At 48.3% G+C, this 13,707-nt stretch overlaps 1 protein-coding gene and 1 long non-coding RNA gene across 2 annotated transcripts; both read right to left on the bottom strand.

Moving 5' to 3' along the window:
* Positions 1-78: 78 nt before the first annotated feature.
* LOC101764271 (vesicle-associated protein 1-4-like) lies at positions 79-3,231 on the bottom strand. The gene is made up of 5 exons (XM_022823949.1): positions 3,113-3,231; positions 2,195-2,407; positions 1,743-2,114; positions 655-1,143; positions 79-528 (listed from the first exon to the last, which is right to left on the bottom strand). The coding sequence occupies exons 1-5, from the start codon at positions 3,197-3,199 to the stop codon at positions 79-81; spliced, it is 1,611 nt and encodes a 536-aa protein (XP_022679684.1). The 5' UTR covers positions 3,200-3,231.
* Positions 3,232-3,343: 112 nt separating this feature from the next.
* Positions 3,344-4,227, bottom strand: LOC111256226. The gene is made up of 3 exons (XR_002676232.1): positions 4,089-4,227; positions 3,732-3,990; positions 3,344-3,556 (listed from the first exon to the last, which is right to left on the bottom strand). It is a non-coding gene; the product is annotated as an uncharacterized LOC111256226 (long non-coding RNA).
* Between the last annotated feature and the right edge of the window lie 9,480 nt (positions 4,228-13,707).

Here is a 13,707-nt window from a genome sequence, read left to right as displayed (position 1 = left end):
ATGATCGATGAAGGGAAAATTTGACCTGAAGCAATAACTGATCGATGAAATTAAACATGTATACACTACAAGTATGTACTAGCCTACCTGGTGCTGCTTACAATCTGGGTGAGGCGAGGTGCGTACGACACACGCCAACAGCGCCTCGTGCGCCTTTCCTCCCTCTGCTCTGACTTGACTCATTAGTTCCTCACGCTTGTCGCAAGTGTAGTTATCAAAGAAACCATCAGCGGTACGATAACGGCGGCTCCCACTGATCATCATCACTCCAACTTGGTAATGACGTTTGTTCTCACAAAGCACAGGGACAGCACAAGTGGATTGGGGTCGCAAAACGCCTTTGTCATGGGAGACTCTGCTGAAGCCTTCATCTTCCCCTCGTCGGTCATAGTAATTGATGGCATACACAACATCATCGTCTGTCTTGTTGGCTAGGCTTATGTACTCGTTGGCTCCTCCTTCGGATGAGACATGGAGCTCTGCAGGGTAGATGTGCAGCAACTCCGTCTCAATTAAAAAAGGGCTCATCTGCAGCATTATATATAAGAAAAACGCCAGCAATTAATCAAACTAAAATGGATATGAAGCGAAATACGAAGCACTGTTCGAGACGAAATAAAAGAATTGAATAAATGAAGCATTGAACTCGATCACCAGCATGGCCCTGTCTCCCAATAACTCCAGTGGGTCCTCTTCCCAATCCTGCTCGTCATCTCGCACTGATGAAGAAGCTGCTTGGGGCTGCTCTGCGAACACAATGTCCAACTCCATCTCGTGCACACCAATTCGATCATCGAAGAATTCCACCCTCACATCATCGTTCCTTAAACCCTTGTCCACGACGACGCTCCGCACAATGCAGGTGTCCTTGCATTGCATCATCTCTGTAATTGCTTCCTCCTTCACCACTATGTCTACAACAACTCCTCGTGTTGACCATGGTGGCATGATACCCGTGCCCATCGCTACGTGGTAGTAGAGCACATTGCCTTGCTGGGGCAGTACAAACGTAAAAGCCACGTAATCATCTGTCATGTTTGTCAGCTGTATTAAACAAGGCGACGGTTTATTCAGCTCAATAGTCCTGTATCGGAGCTCAAGGGGATCCACGATCAGGAGCTGCTTTGGTGCATGCACGCTTACCTGCAAGAGACGACAGAGATATGTGGAATATTGTTAATCGATGCGAACGAAACTAGCTACATAGAGATCAATTGTACTATTATTATTTGGAGACTCCTTTCAATCTACACGTCAATTATGATCAGGATATGCTCTAAAACGAGAGATCCTATAAATTCTCACGAAACTCTAAAATATCCAGCTATAATTCAGTAATCTAATAGTCATCGACAATATATAGTGGCCGTGTGAAAGGGCCTCTAGCCTAATTGTTAGAACACCTAAGTAGCACCCAGGAACTCCGGGTTTGACTGCTCATGGGAGTGAATTAACCGGATCTGGAATAAAACAATTAAAAAAAAATAGGTAGGGACTTCCCTATTGACTTCGGTCAAAAAAATATATAGTGGCCATTGGATCTACTCTGTTTTTTTTTTAAAAAAAAACAGTCACCTATGCAGTTATAAGAACATACTCTAACCCCCTAAATCTATAACTAGTTATGCACCGCTGCTACTATGAAAAATAACATAGAGTAATCTGGGCTTCTTCTAAATTACTTACATATGCCATTATAAAAAAAAAATAGTCTACTATGTCAAGCAAGTTCGATCACTAACCATCAAGTTCACCATGTCAACATCTTTGCCTGCCTCTTCCTTGAACATGTCTCCCGTTATATGCTTGGATGCAACACCCTTATCTACTCTGGTGCTCTGCACACAGAACTTCTCTGTACAGTGCTTCTTCTGCAGTGGCTTCTTTACTGCTTCCAATGTTACGGTGACCCTGCATGAGGACCGTGGTGGGACAACATCTTTGTTCGGATGCACGCACAACGGAAGTCGGCTTGGGGCTGATACCCAAAAGGCAATGTAGTCATCGGTATCATTGGTCAGTTTGATTGATCCTGACGTCTGCTTGTTATGCTCAGCAGTGAAATGCAGGTCCAGTGGCTCTATCCCAAGCATGTCCTCCAAGAAAGAGTTTCTCTACGAGTAGAAACAAATATAATGTATTAAGATGAAAAATTTAGAACGCTTTCTGAGGTTGAGTGTATATATGGGCATACCTGCTGCTCAACTGTAGATATACTTGCATTGCTAATGTCTGGTGTACTATCCATTTCATTAAGTTCACGGATTATAACCAGTATATCAGGCCTTTCTGTGGGCTCCAAGTTAGTGCACCTTTGCGCCAATTCGAGGCATTTAGTCACTTGCTGCTGATATACTAGTGACATGTGCTTTGCATTCTTCCACCTGTGCCTCCATCTTCTATGTACCTGCCATTTCAACAAAAGTGAATTATAATGGCACCAAATATATCAAATAATATAAATACTTAAGCTTCCGTCTGGAACCTGGGGGACCTATTTAGTTCCGCATAGTAGCTTCTTAGAGAAACGGCAATAATAGAGCCAAGCTCTTGGCTATTAGCTAGCCATGCCATGTAAACAGCTAATAGACAAGATATGCAATAATAGCCTTCTATTTGCTCGTCTATACTTAATAAATCCTTTTATTTAGTTTTGGACCAACACTTCTTCACCCTTCTTTTTAATACTATCTTCTATCACCTCCGAGCGTTCCAGCCCTCCGACCACTCCGGGCCCACATATGTGCCTTGGAGCACAAGTAGCGACTGGCATAGCATTCCGCGCCACACTGCGTCATTTATGCAGATGACCTGGTGGGCATTAAGCCGATTCTTTTACCTGCTCTTACAAATTCATGCAGTAGAGAACGAGAGAGGTGGAGAGTGATAGGTGGGAGGGAGAATTAATGGGACGGTCACATTGTCATCTCAGATTCTGAGTTTATTTCACAGGCCTTTAATGGGCTATTGTAGCATGCAACTTCTAATCCAGGGGCAGGCGGGCAGCTAGGACAGAAAATTCGAACAATTCAACTCTATACACAATTTTGGAATTATTGGCATAACGAGAATGTATATATTACTATAACAAGTGAGGTTATCACTACGTTACCCTATCAACATTAGGCTCCTCCGTACTTCCGGTCACCATCTCTTTGATTATGACACCCAAACTGTAAATATCTGACATGAATGACATTCTCCCATTGAGTTTGTATTCTGGAGCACAATATTGTCTGCACAAAAGTAATTTTATGCAATATGACAATGGAAATGTAAGTAAGTAAATATTTGAAAAGGATAAATAATAATGTGTTGTCTCGATGCATTACTTACGGTGAATACATACGAACTTCACTCATAGTTTCTGATGTTTCCCCAGATCTTGATATGCCAAAATCTGTTATCTTTGGCACCAAATCATCATTTAATAGTATGTTGGCAGGCTTGAGATCCATATGAATAATACTCTTTTCCTTATGAAGATGATGCAAACCCTGACAAATCCCCTTAATAATTTGAAAACGAATATGCCATTCAAGTCCCCTTAATTCATCTACAGACGCAATCAAAGAAATAAGATTACAACCTAACTTTTTAAATCTCTAACTCAAATCTTTAAAGTTGATCAGTAACATGAATGTATTCAAAATCTATTTGCCAAGAGAGCTGGTATTTTTTTCTTGGCGTGGTTGAGGTTTTGCAACAATATAATAAAAGTCTTTTCATACCGGTTACATGGTCCTCAAGACTTCCCTTGCTGATATACTCAAAACAGAGCAGCCTTTCCCGATCATCGGCAAAAACATGTTTTCTTGTCATTTTCACCGCTTCTTGTTCTGTATGAGAGCAGTACCCTATAAACCCAACTATATTTTGGTGCTTAACATTCATCATGGTTTGGACCTCCTGCTGAAACATCCTCTCATCTATCGTTTGGTTTTTGGAAAGCTTCTTGACAGCAACCATCTTGCCACTCGGGAGGATGCCCTGTTTAAAATATGTCGTGAGTGCAGCCATTAGTACTTGGATCAACATTAGATCTGCTGTGAGGAAATAAGGAGTGATGGATTTCAAATATATTTTACCTTGTAGACATGGCTACAGCCACCTTCGCCGATTTTTCGATTATCGGAGAAATTATCCGTGATGTGACTTAAAACAGGCAACTTCAATGTACCTGGCTTCTTGCTTCCATCTAGTACACGACCCAGGCTCTCAAGTCCACGAGCTAATAAATCACCCATTCTAAGTAAACAATGCAGTTTAAAATTAGAGGAAGGAAAGATTAATTTTCTCCCTGAACAGAGAACAATCTCTTTAACACAGATTCACAAAAGTAAGCTCAGGAGAAGAATGGAAGACGAGAATTCATGAACGCACCTGCAAGTTTAGAAGCTCAGATCAACTGAAAAACAAGATTATTCTCAAGCTGGGATAGACGGCCGGAGGGGGAGATCGATGGCAACACCAATGAAGCAATGACCGAGCACCCATCATATAAGGCGTGGGACTTTAATTAACAGAGACAAGACATTGAATGCCCGGAGGTGTAGACTTTGGGTGCCTGCCATGTGATAGCACATGACATTCATTCAAATTAACATAATGCTATGTGATAGCACATGACAGTCATTCAAATTAGCTCATATGGTATACACACCTTCAAGCTCAAATTTCACATAGAAAACAGATAAAATATAAATTTTGATCTGATCTCAAGCCACGACTTCGCCAATAAGTGAATACCTTGACTGCGGCGTGTGAGATGTGGGGAGCGTACCTTACTGCGCATGCGCATGGCCGACGCCGGACGGCCATCGTCCTCCCCCTCCACGCCGCCGCAGCCCGGCCTTGTCGCTCCGCCAGGCGGCTGGCACTCCTGCCGCCTGCAATTTCCCAAGGCGAGCGGTGTTTACCTCGCGCTTGGTCTGGGCCGATTCAATTTTACAGAAAGTTGTTTCGAGGGCCTATCTTGACTTGGCAAACGAGGCTTATGTGAGCAAAAATGCGCAGATCCCCTTTCCGATGATGCACATGTATAAAACTCAAAGAGCAGAATGCATCTTCTCCGATCGATGAGAGATGGGAGCACGTCCACGAGGTCAGAGAGAAGGACATATAAAATTTGATTCGAGCTCAAGCCACAACTTGGCCAATAAGTGAATACGCTACACATTAATATATAATACCCAGCACATGATCTGCTGGTGAGTTCTTACTCTATCTCTAATACAACCAAACCATATCTGTACAACTCCTGATATCTTAACTCCTAAGACTGCCGAGTCCAACAACCTGGTACTCGGTTTGAAAGAAACAATGGTAACTAGATGAATGTGGCTGTCTATCTTGGCTAGCGCACGGCTTCATGCTAATATATGGAAAATTCCTAACAGATTATAAGAGTTTGATTACAACACGTGACACAAGATATAGTTGATTTAAACTTTTCCTATCTATACAATCATCTATCTATAACTCAAGGTTTAACAACGTATCTATGCATCCAAACCATCACGTTCATTTGACGTGTTAACATAAAATTCTTTTACAACCAAAACGTTATCTTTAACACGGTTTACATGAGATACCGACTACTTCTAACATGCAAGCCTCGGGAGCTCGCCGGCGGCCGGCGAGACAGCGCCGCGGCATCACCGACGTGACGAGGGGGCGCAGGGAAGCAGAAGCACTCTGTTTCGCATCGCTGGAGTTCGTTTCGAGTGATCCTGGCCGTGGGATGCGGATTGGACGGCCATCAGATGCCCCCTGGTTGCCGTGTGCGGCGGCAAGGCCGCCCGTCGGCGAGCCGAGAGCCGGCGAGGGAGGCCAAGAAGAGGACAACGCTCTAGAATAAAGCCTAAGGGAGTCGTCGAGGCATCCGCCGCCGACTGCTTCGTCACCAATCACCGCGGCCTATGCCTGCCCCCTTGCGCGCCGGCACCGACGCGTCGACGTCGCCTTGCAGTGGCAGTGCGCCAGGCGCGGCTGCAGGTGGCCGGCCGCCATGGCGTTCCGTCGCACGGTGCGTGCGCTCCGAGCAGCGTGCCGCACGCGGGAACGCGGCCGCCTCCACGTCGGACCTGGCACGGTGGTGAAGCGAGAAGTCGCCCGCACGGTGGCTGCCTGCCTGCGACGAGGTGCGACGCGTTGCGGAGGAAGGTGACGTTGGAGCGCGGGGGCTTCAGGGTCGGACGGCATGGCGCTTTCTGGCTCTCCTCTGCTTGAGGGTGAATCATGTGAGGCTACTCCGGCATGGTGGCGTATCCGACCGATCAGCCATGGACACAGAGACGGGCTGAGAAATGAAGAGCCCCTTCAGGTTCAGGAGGTCCAAGAGAAGAACCCAATTTGTCCCTCGAGATCGATCGAACTCGGATTCGACGTTCGTGCTCGTAGCCTCGTGCAAGCAAGGGTTGGCTCGGGGGCCAAATTTTGAGGTTGTGCTATGCTAGATCGAAATTTTGAACGGGGAGAAAAACAAAGACGCTTAATTACACAAGGATCTATCAAACGTGGCACCGGAGTCAATTGAATTTTAATTTCATTAAGATATAACGTTTTCTAGTTTTTAACAATGAGCAATAGAATGAACCAGTTAGAACATTTTTCCAGTCCAATATTGGTGGTCGTGAACGTTCCGAAAAATCTGAATGATAATGTGCAGTCAGGGATCGTTTGGCACACTCTTGATAGAACTCCAAGAATTATATATATCAGGAGTGTTTAATTTGAGAGAGTCATCTTGCTTTAATTTAGAATTAAAATATATATTTATACCAATTTATTTTTACAAACTCCAAAGCTAATGCCGACCTACGAGCCAAACATGGCCTGAGTCTCAATATCGCCGTTCAAAACGTTAAGGCGACATGCAAACGGTGGCAACTTTTGTATGCGAAACAAATGCTTCACGGCTTCACCATCGTCCAGGACGGAAAAATAATCATGTGGGTGTGGAAACTTGTAAATGATCTTGGTTATTTGATTCCATGGATTAAAATGGACTAAAGTCCATCAATATTATTGAACAAAGACTCTTTTACCCCTGAGGAGATATTCCTATTCTCGCATGAACAAACAGCCACACCTACTCCCTGTGGTCTCCATCCTCCCTACCTTCTTCTCTCCCCAAAGCACCAGAGCACGGGCCCGTCCCAAGCCTAGCGCCCACGAGTCACCAGTGCCGCCCACCTCCTCACGCGCCAGATCAGCTCCAGCCGCCCAGATCCACTCAGGTCTTGAGCTGCGGGGTGGGACGGGGCTCCAGGAGGCAGCGGGGCGGAGCTGAGGTTCGGGAGGCGGCGGGGGGGAGCCTACTCCCGACGGGGGTGGGAGCGGCGGCAGGGAAGCTGCTCGCAGCAGGGGTGGCGGAGGAGCCTGCTCGCGGCGGGCATGAGCGGCGGGCGGAACGGCGACAGCGGCGGCGGGATCCAGGTGGGATGGCGGCAGCGAGCACGGGAGACGGGTGTGACGGCGGCGGGGGCCGGGCGGGAGGACGGCGGCGGCGGCAGAGGGACGTCAGCGGCAACGACGGCAGGGGCCAGGCGGGAGGGAGGCCGGCGGCGGACGGAAGGGCGGCAGGGGGCCGGGTGGGAGGGAGCTGAGTGTGGGAGAGAGAGCAATAAAGGAGGGACAGGGGAGTCCTCAACACCTTTTAGTCCATTTTAGGTGGGTTTTGTGGACTAGAGGACTAAAGTGTTTTAGTCCACTTTTACTCCATGTGTTTGGAACTTTAGTCCATCTAAAGTGATGATTTTAGTCCAGATTTTAGTCCAATGTGGGAACCCTAACTTGGAATAGCTGATAGAAATTAAATCTCCACCAATATTATTATTGGTCAGAGAGAAGTCCATGAAGCAACCGAAAAAAAAACATGAGATAATCTATAATTATTTTATCCTCTTTAATTTTAACCCGCTTATCTTACAAAATACTTATAAAAGTTTTGTCACAAGCCCTGACTCAATATACATTTATGGTGAAGAAAAACCCTCACAAGAGTAATGTGTTGCACTCATTAAACATCAAGCTTAGCTGCTTAGGCCCTGTTGTGGTGTGACATGACCAAATGTTGTGCTAAGCCCGTGGATGACATGCTAGGATTCCAATATTTGATCAGCTAATTCCCTAGAAAATTAAGTTTCATTCTTCTATTGATTCCTCTTTCCCTTATGCATGCATCCACGTCACAAGGTCCCAATTTCAGGTGTAACTGCGGTGCAGCTAACTGACGTTCCTTCAGGGCCGGCCCTAGGGGGGCAGGATGTGCGGCTGCCCCGGACCCCCAAATCCCCCCAAATCCTAGAGGTATAGTAACGGTAACACAATTTCTAGAGCAAAGGTAATGCTTATGTCCCAAATAGCATTAAGGTGGAGTTTCAGAAAAAGGTAGCCTTTGTTACCGTCCCGTCCACAATGGTTCACAGTAAAAGGTGACATTAAGGTGGGCCTACTTCGTAGTTAAAAAAAGGGTCCAATTCATCTACCGTACCCTCTCATCCCTATCGCCTCATCCTGCCTCCGGTCCTCTCTCCCGCTTACATCGTGCGCCCGCCGCCCCTCGGTGGAACGGCGGACGAGCGGAGATCAGATAGGAGATCATCAATTCACTTCTGTGATCAGGTGATTCGATTGCCAATTCCCCAGTTCTCCATACCATTAATTATTAATTCACTATCACAAGTTATTTAATATTAACTGATTTATAGCTATTGTGTATTTATAATAATTTCAGCACTGTGGGATATCATATCATCTAGAAAATATGAATCAGGTAACGAGAAAAGGAAAAGAAAAGGACGTGTGGATGAGTTGATAGAATCACAGAGAGGAGCTATAGATAATTTTGCAAGAGTAATCAGGACCCTGAGAGGAATGTTAGAAGAAACTTTTAAAGTAATCTGTATAAATAATTTGATATGAATATTGCTTTTAAATATATTTAAGTATTTATTGGTAATATTTCATATATATTTGTTATAATGTTTATATTAAAGGGCTCCGAGTTTTACTTTCATCCCAGACCTCCCGAATCCAGGACCGGCCTTTTCTTTTTGCAGCCAGTCCACGAGAGTGCCTCGCAGCTGGACTGGCGCATGTACACCCCACAAGTCCATCAAGTGAGAGTCCACAACTCGCTAGCTCTTGATCCTGTCGTTTCATCAACTTCCCTTTCCTAGCTCCTCCAAAAGTTCTCCGCTTTCTCATGCTTTCCTTCTCAATCTGAATGTGTGCAGTGCCATGTCTAGACTTGCAAATAATTTTGTACGCTGTTGCTTCGGCATTCCGGTGGAAATAAGCTACTGCTCCTGGCAGTATGATCTCTTCCGGTTGGTAATGCCTGTATGCGAGCAATGTTGCTCCTCGCCAACTATCGCTACTATTTCAACTTGTATTTTCAGGCAGCATGTCTTTCAAAGAGTGATGGGGTGTAAAGAAAATTCCAGATTTCAGATATGGAGGATCTTCCAGAGAAATTATGTCTTCAGATAGCAAGGTCTTGTGTTTGTTGTACACAGACGATGGGGTCTAAAGAAAATTCCAGATTTCAGATATGGAGGATCTTCGGCATTCTCTGCTTGCATTTGTGCAACGTTTCATCGCACTCTTGAGCAGCACGCTTCAGCTTCCTGCACCAACGCAACAAGGAGGTATCAGTGATCTGCCACTTTTTTGCCACGGCGGAGCTCGCTCGGTGGCGCGAGGCTCCAGGAGCGGACAGAGAGCGATGCCGTTGAAGTGGATCGAGATGGTCTACTCGATTTGGGCGGACCATCTCGACTCTCGACTTAGATCTGAGGGGTATACTGGTAGAAATATCCGTACGTTGCTACGGATCCTTACTTGCTTTCACATTATTATTCGCTTGTTCATAATATGTTGACTTCACTTCACAATATGTTGGTGTATTGTCGCTAGTAGTCCTCTCTTTGCAAGTATAGTAGTAGAAGATATTTGTAGATGGTTTGATGCCATATGTTTATTACGTGGGACCCACACAAGGAATAAAAAATTCATCGCTTAACCTCCGCTCTATTGATTCATTCGATTTTCCCCGTACTCATCGTCATCCAGCCAGTCGTTGTCTCTTCGTCCATCGGCGCCACCCGCATCTTGCTCCATCCGCGCCGTTGCCCAGGCATTGCGCATCTTGCCGTCCTCACCGTCACCCAGGCAAGCGCTCGTCCTCCCCGTGCCTAGCCTCATTCCCATTTCGAGCGCTAAGCCATAGTGCCTCTAGCCACCATGAGCAGGAGTGTGTTCTCTTCCTCTTCTCGTTTTCATCCACCTCACTTCTATAATCCACTCCAAATCGTTCTAATCAAGTGCAAAATCGAGCCCCCAATTGCTAGACGTGAAGGCCTTAGTTCCGGATCTGAAGGGGATGGACGTCATTGAGAGGGGGATGTGAGGTCCCAGCCTCCGCCCTTGTTTGCATTGCCTGCCGACTGCCGCTGCCCCTCCGTCCCTAGCACCATGCCCTCGCTGGCACATGGCTCTACTTGATTGACTGCAAGGAGGCACTTGGCTCTTTGTTTCCTTTCCCTTTCCTCCTTTCTCCTTCACCCCTTAGGTCCAGGTGCTGGGTAGGTCATGCAACTCGAGGGAGCATCCGCCCGCCAGGATGAGCGACAGTAGTGCGTGTGAGAGCGGGGAGAGTTGGCCACGCGAGCGATGGAGCGGTGGCACGTGGTGCCACCGCCAAGTGTGGGGGCGAGACAAAAGAACAAGAGGAAATGCTGGATCTTGGGTCAATTGCAGTAAAGTTTGGGGATCTTTTTGTAAAATCATCAAGAACTATCCCAAGGACTGCGGGTTGATTACGAAAAAGTTGAGGAACTTTTTTTATAAAACAACCACGACGGTTGGAAGAAACAACAACACTTAGGTTGAGATTTCCTACGGGGATGAACCCAACCCACTTTATTTCTGAACCAAACATGGATCCGTCTGGATCCAACCCGTCCCAACCCACCTCAACCCTGGAACCAAACGCACTACAGTCCTATTTACACAGGGTCTGACGCCTGGGCTGGGCTGGTGCAATTTCGAGAAAGCTCGTTCGAGGCCCATCACAAGGCCCGTCATGACTTGACAAAACGAGGCCCATCACGAAGAGGAGGACACCGCGGCCTCTATCAGCCCAGCCCCATTGCGCGCCGGCAACGTCGCCCGGCAGTACTGCGCCGGCGCGCTGCCCGCAGGTGGCCGGCCGCCATGGCGTTCCGCCGGACCGCCTGTGTGCTCGGGCGTGTGCGCGCGGCCGCAAGGAACGCGCCGTGATGGAGGGAGAAGCCGGTAGCGCGGTAACATTCGACGGGCGGGCGAACCTGACGATGGCTGCCGGTGAGCCAACCGCTGATGCCTGCGCCGGCGCCAAGCTAGCAAGGCAGCCTCAATCTGCCCCGTTGCGCGTAGGAAGTGCCGCTCCGCAGGGCGCCAAGCGCTCCTGCAGGTGGCCGGCCGCCATGGCGTCCCGTCCCACGGTGCGTGTGCTCTGAGTAGCGCTTCGGACGCGGGGACGCGGCGGCGGAGCGAGAAGTCGGCGGCGCGGTGATGTTCGACGGGCCGTTGACGGTGGCTGCCGGCCTTCTGGTTGTCAAGGTTTCTTTCAAGGAGGGATCCGGAATTTTCAGGGTCGGGTGGCATGGCGCTTTTCTTGCTCTGCACTGCTTGGTTGACGCAGGCTGCTAGCTACTCTATGAAATGTAGCACCGGAAATTCATCTTCTCCGACCCATTCCTGGCTCCAACCCGCCATGGAAGCACATCTAGATCTTGGTACACGACTGACCACCCATGGAAGCTAAGAACAAGCTGAGATGCGTTCCGGATCGGAGTCGGAGGTTAGAAGGACATGTAAAATGCATCCAGTTTATTTGCCATACAAAAAAGAACCTGTCGAGGTTTTCTGGCCGGATCGAACGAGCTCCGGATCGACGGCGACGATCGTGCAAGCCCGCCGGAGGCCGCCGGTGAGGCAGCGCCGCGGCCGGGAGGATCACCACTTCACGTGCGGGGCGCGCTCTTTTTCGCTTCACTGGAGTTCGTATCGGGCGTGTCCTGACCGTGGGATGCTGATTGGACGGTCCTCAGCTGCCCAGGGGGTGGACGGTAAATGAAATACCGTCCAGCCCCCCTGGTTGCCGGCCACATGCGGCGAGCCGGCGACATGGCCGCCCGCCGGCGAGCCGAGGGCCGGCAAGCGAGGCAAGGAAGGGGGAAAATGCTCTGCAATAAACCAAAGAGCGCCGGCCAGGCATCCGCCGCCGCCTGCGTCGCCACCAATCACCGCAGCCTCTGTCTGTCCCGTGACTCCCGTCGCGCGCCGGCAACGTCGCTCGGCCGGCAGTACTGCGCCAGGCGCGCTGCATGCAGGTGGACGGCGGCCATGGCGTCCCGTCCCACGGTGCGTGTGCTCCGAGTAGCGCGACGAAGGCGGGAACGCGGCGGCGTCCACGCCGGACGTGGCGCGGCGGTGGAGCGAGAAGTCGGCGGCGCGGCGACGTTGTTCGACGGGCGTGCGGCGAACGGGACGGTGGCTGCCTGCTGATGCCAAGGTTTCCTCGAAGGTGCCACCGCCGTGGGGTGTCTTTGCTGTCACGAGGTGGCACGCGATGCCGAGTGTGGCGATGAGCCCGACGAGCCGGCGACGGTGGGGCGCCGGAAGTTCAGGTTCGGGTGGGGTGGCCATTTTCTGGCTCTCCTCTGCTTCAGTGCAGGGTGAAGTGAGCCATTGCCACTTCATGTCCAAGGCATAACAGAAGTAGCATCATGCTGGATTTCAGTTAACATGCACAACACGCCTTTGTCTGCAAGATTGTGCAATTCAGATGTGATGCAGCTCTGAAAATTCAGAAAAAGAATACACTACTGTATACCCCACCCTTTTTTTGCCCTGCTTTTATCTTACACTCTTACAGCAAATTTGTGAAGCAGACGAGTCCTTCAAATACTATGATGTTTTGGCCCATTTTTCCTCAGTTATTAATAGTAATTCCAAAGCTCCTCACCAACGATCGCCACTATTGCAGAACTTGTGTTTTCAGGCAGCATGTCTTCTGAAGAGCGAGGAGGTGCAGAGGAAATTCCAGCTTTCAGACACGGATAATCTTGCAGTGAAATCATGTCTTCAGACAGCAAGGTCTTCTGTTTGTTGTGCAGAGACAATGAGACCTGGCACTGCAAAGTTACTTAAAGTACTTTTTCTAGCAAGATATCTGATAATCCTGCCATGTAAAGATTGCTATTCCGTCGAGCCTCATGACGGCCATGGTGCTTGCAACATAATGGGTTTCCGCGAAACCATTGAGAATAAAGGATTTCGGCGAAACCATTGAGACAAGTCCATGGTTCTAAACGAAATTTAGTCGATGTTTCAAAAGTTTGACCAAATCATGGTCAAGATGACAAGTATTTATGACCGGAGCTAGTATTTACTATCTACTGGTAGTTCTGGATAACAAGTGCAGACAAAATGAATCTAAAACTCAGGTCCTCATTCCAGATTTTCACTCGACAAATTCGTCTGATATACACATTTATCACAAATTCGTCGGTACTGTTGGTGTACTATGTGTATTAGGGCCCAATAGGCCCATGTAAGACATCTACATAGCTACCCTCTAGGGTTAGCCCATAATCTATCTATTACCTTATAGTATGGTATCAGCCTAGGTTAGGGTTAGGGTTACCTGTGTGG

This window comes from Setaria italica, chromosome II (genome assembly GCF_000263155.2).
Source record: "Setaria italica strain Yugu1 chromosome II, Setaria_italica_v2.0, whole genome shotgun sequence".
In the NCBI taxonomy this organism is placed as follows: domain Eukaryota; kingdom Viridiplantae; phylum Streptophyta; class Magnoliopsida; order Poales; family Poaceae; genus Setaria; species Setaria italica.
The sequence above is the reverse complement of the archived record's forward strand: the minus strand, read 5'-3'. Positions and strand labels throughout refer to the sequence as shown.

Bases quoted from the DNA above. Each gene is read 5' to 3' on its own strand.
- LOC101764271 (XM_022823949.1), bottom strand. From the start codon at position 3,199: ATGTCATTCATGTCAGATATTTACAGTTTGGGTGTCATAATCAAAGAG. The intron at 2,115-2,194 runs GTATGCCCATAT...TTCTACTCGTAG, and splicing joins TATCTACAGTTGAGCAGCAG to AGAAACTCTTTCTTGGAGGA. The intron at 529-654 runs GTGATCGAGTTC...ATAATGCTGCAG, and splicing joins TGGGAGACAGGGCCATGCTG to ATGAGCCCTTTTTTAATTGA.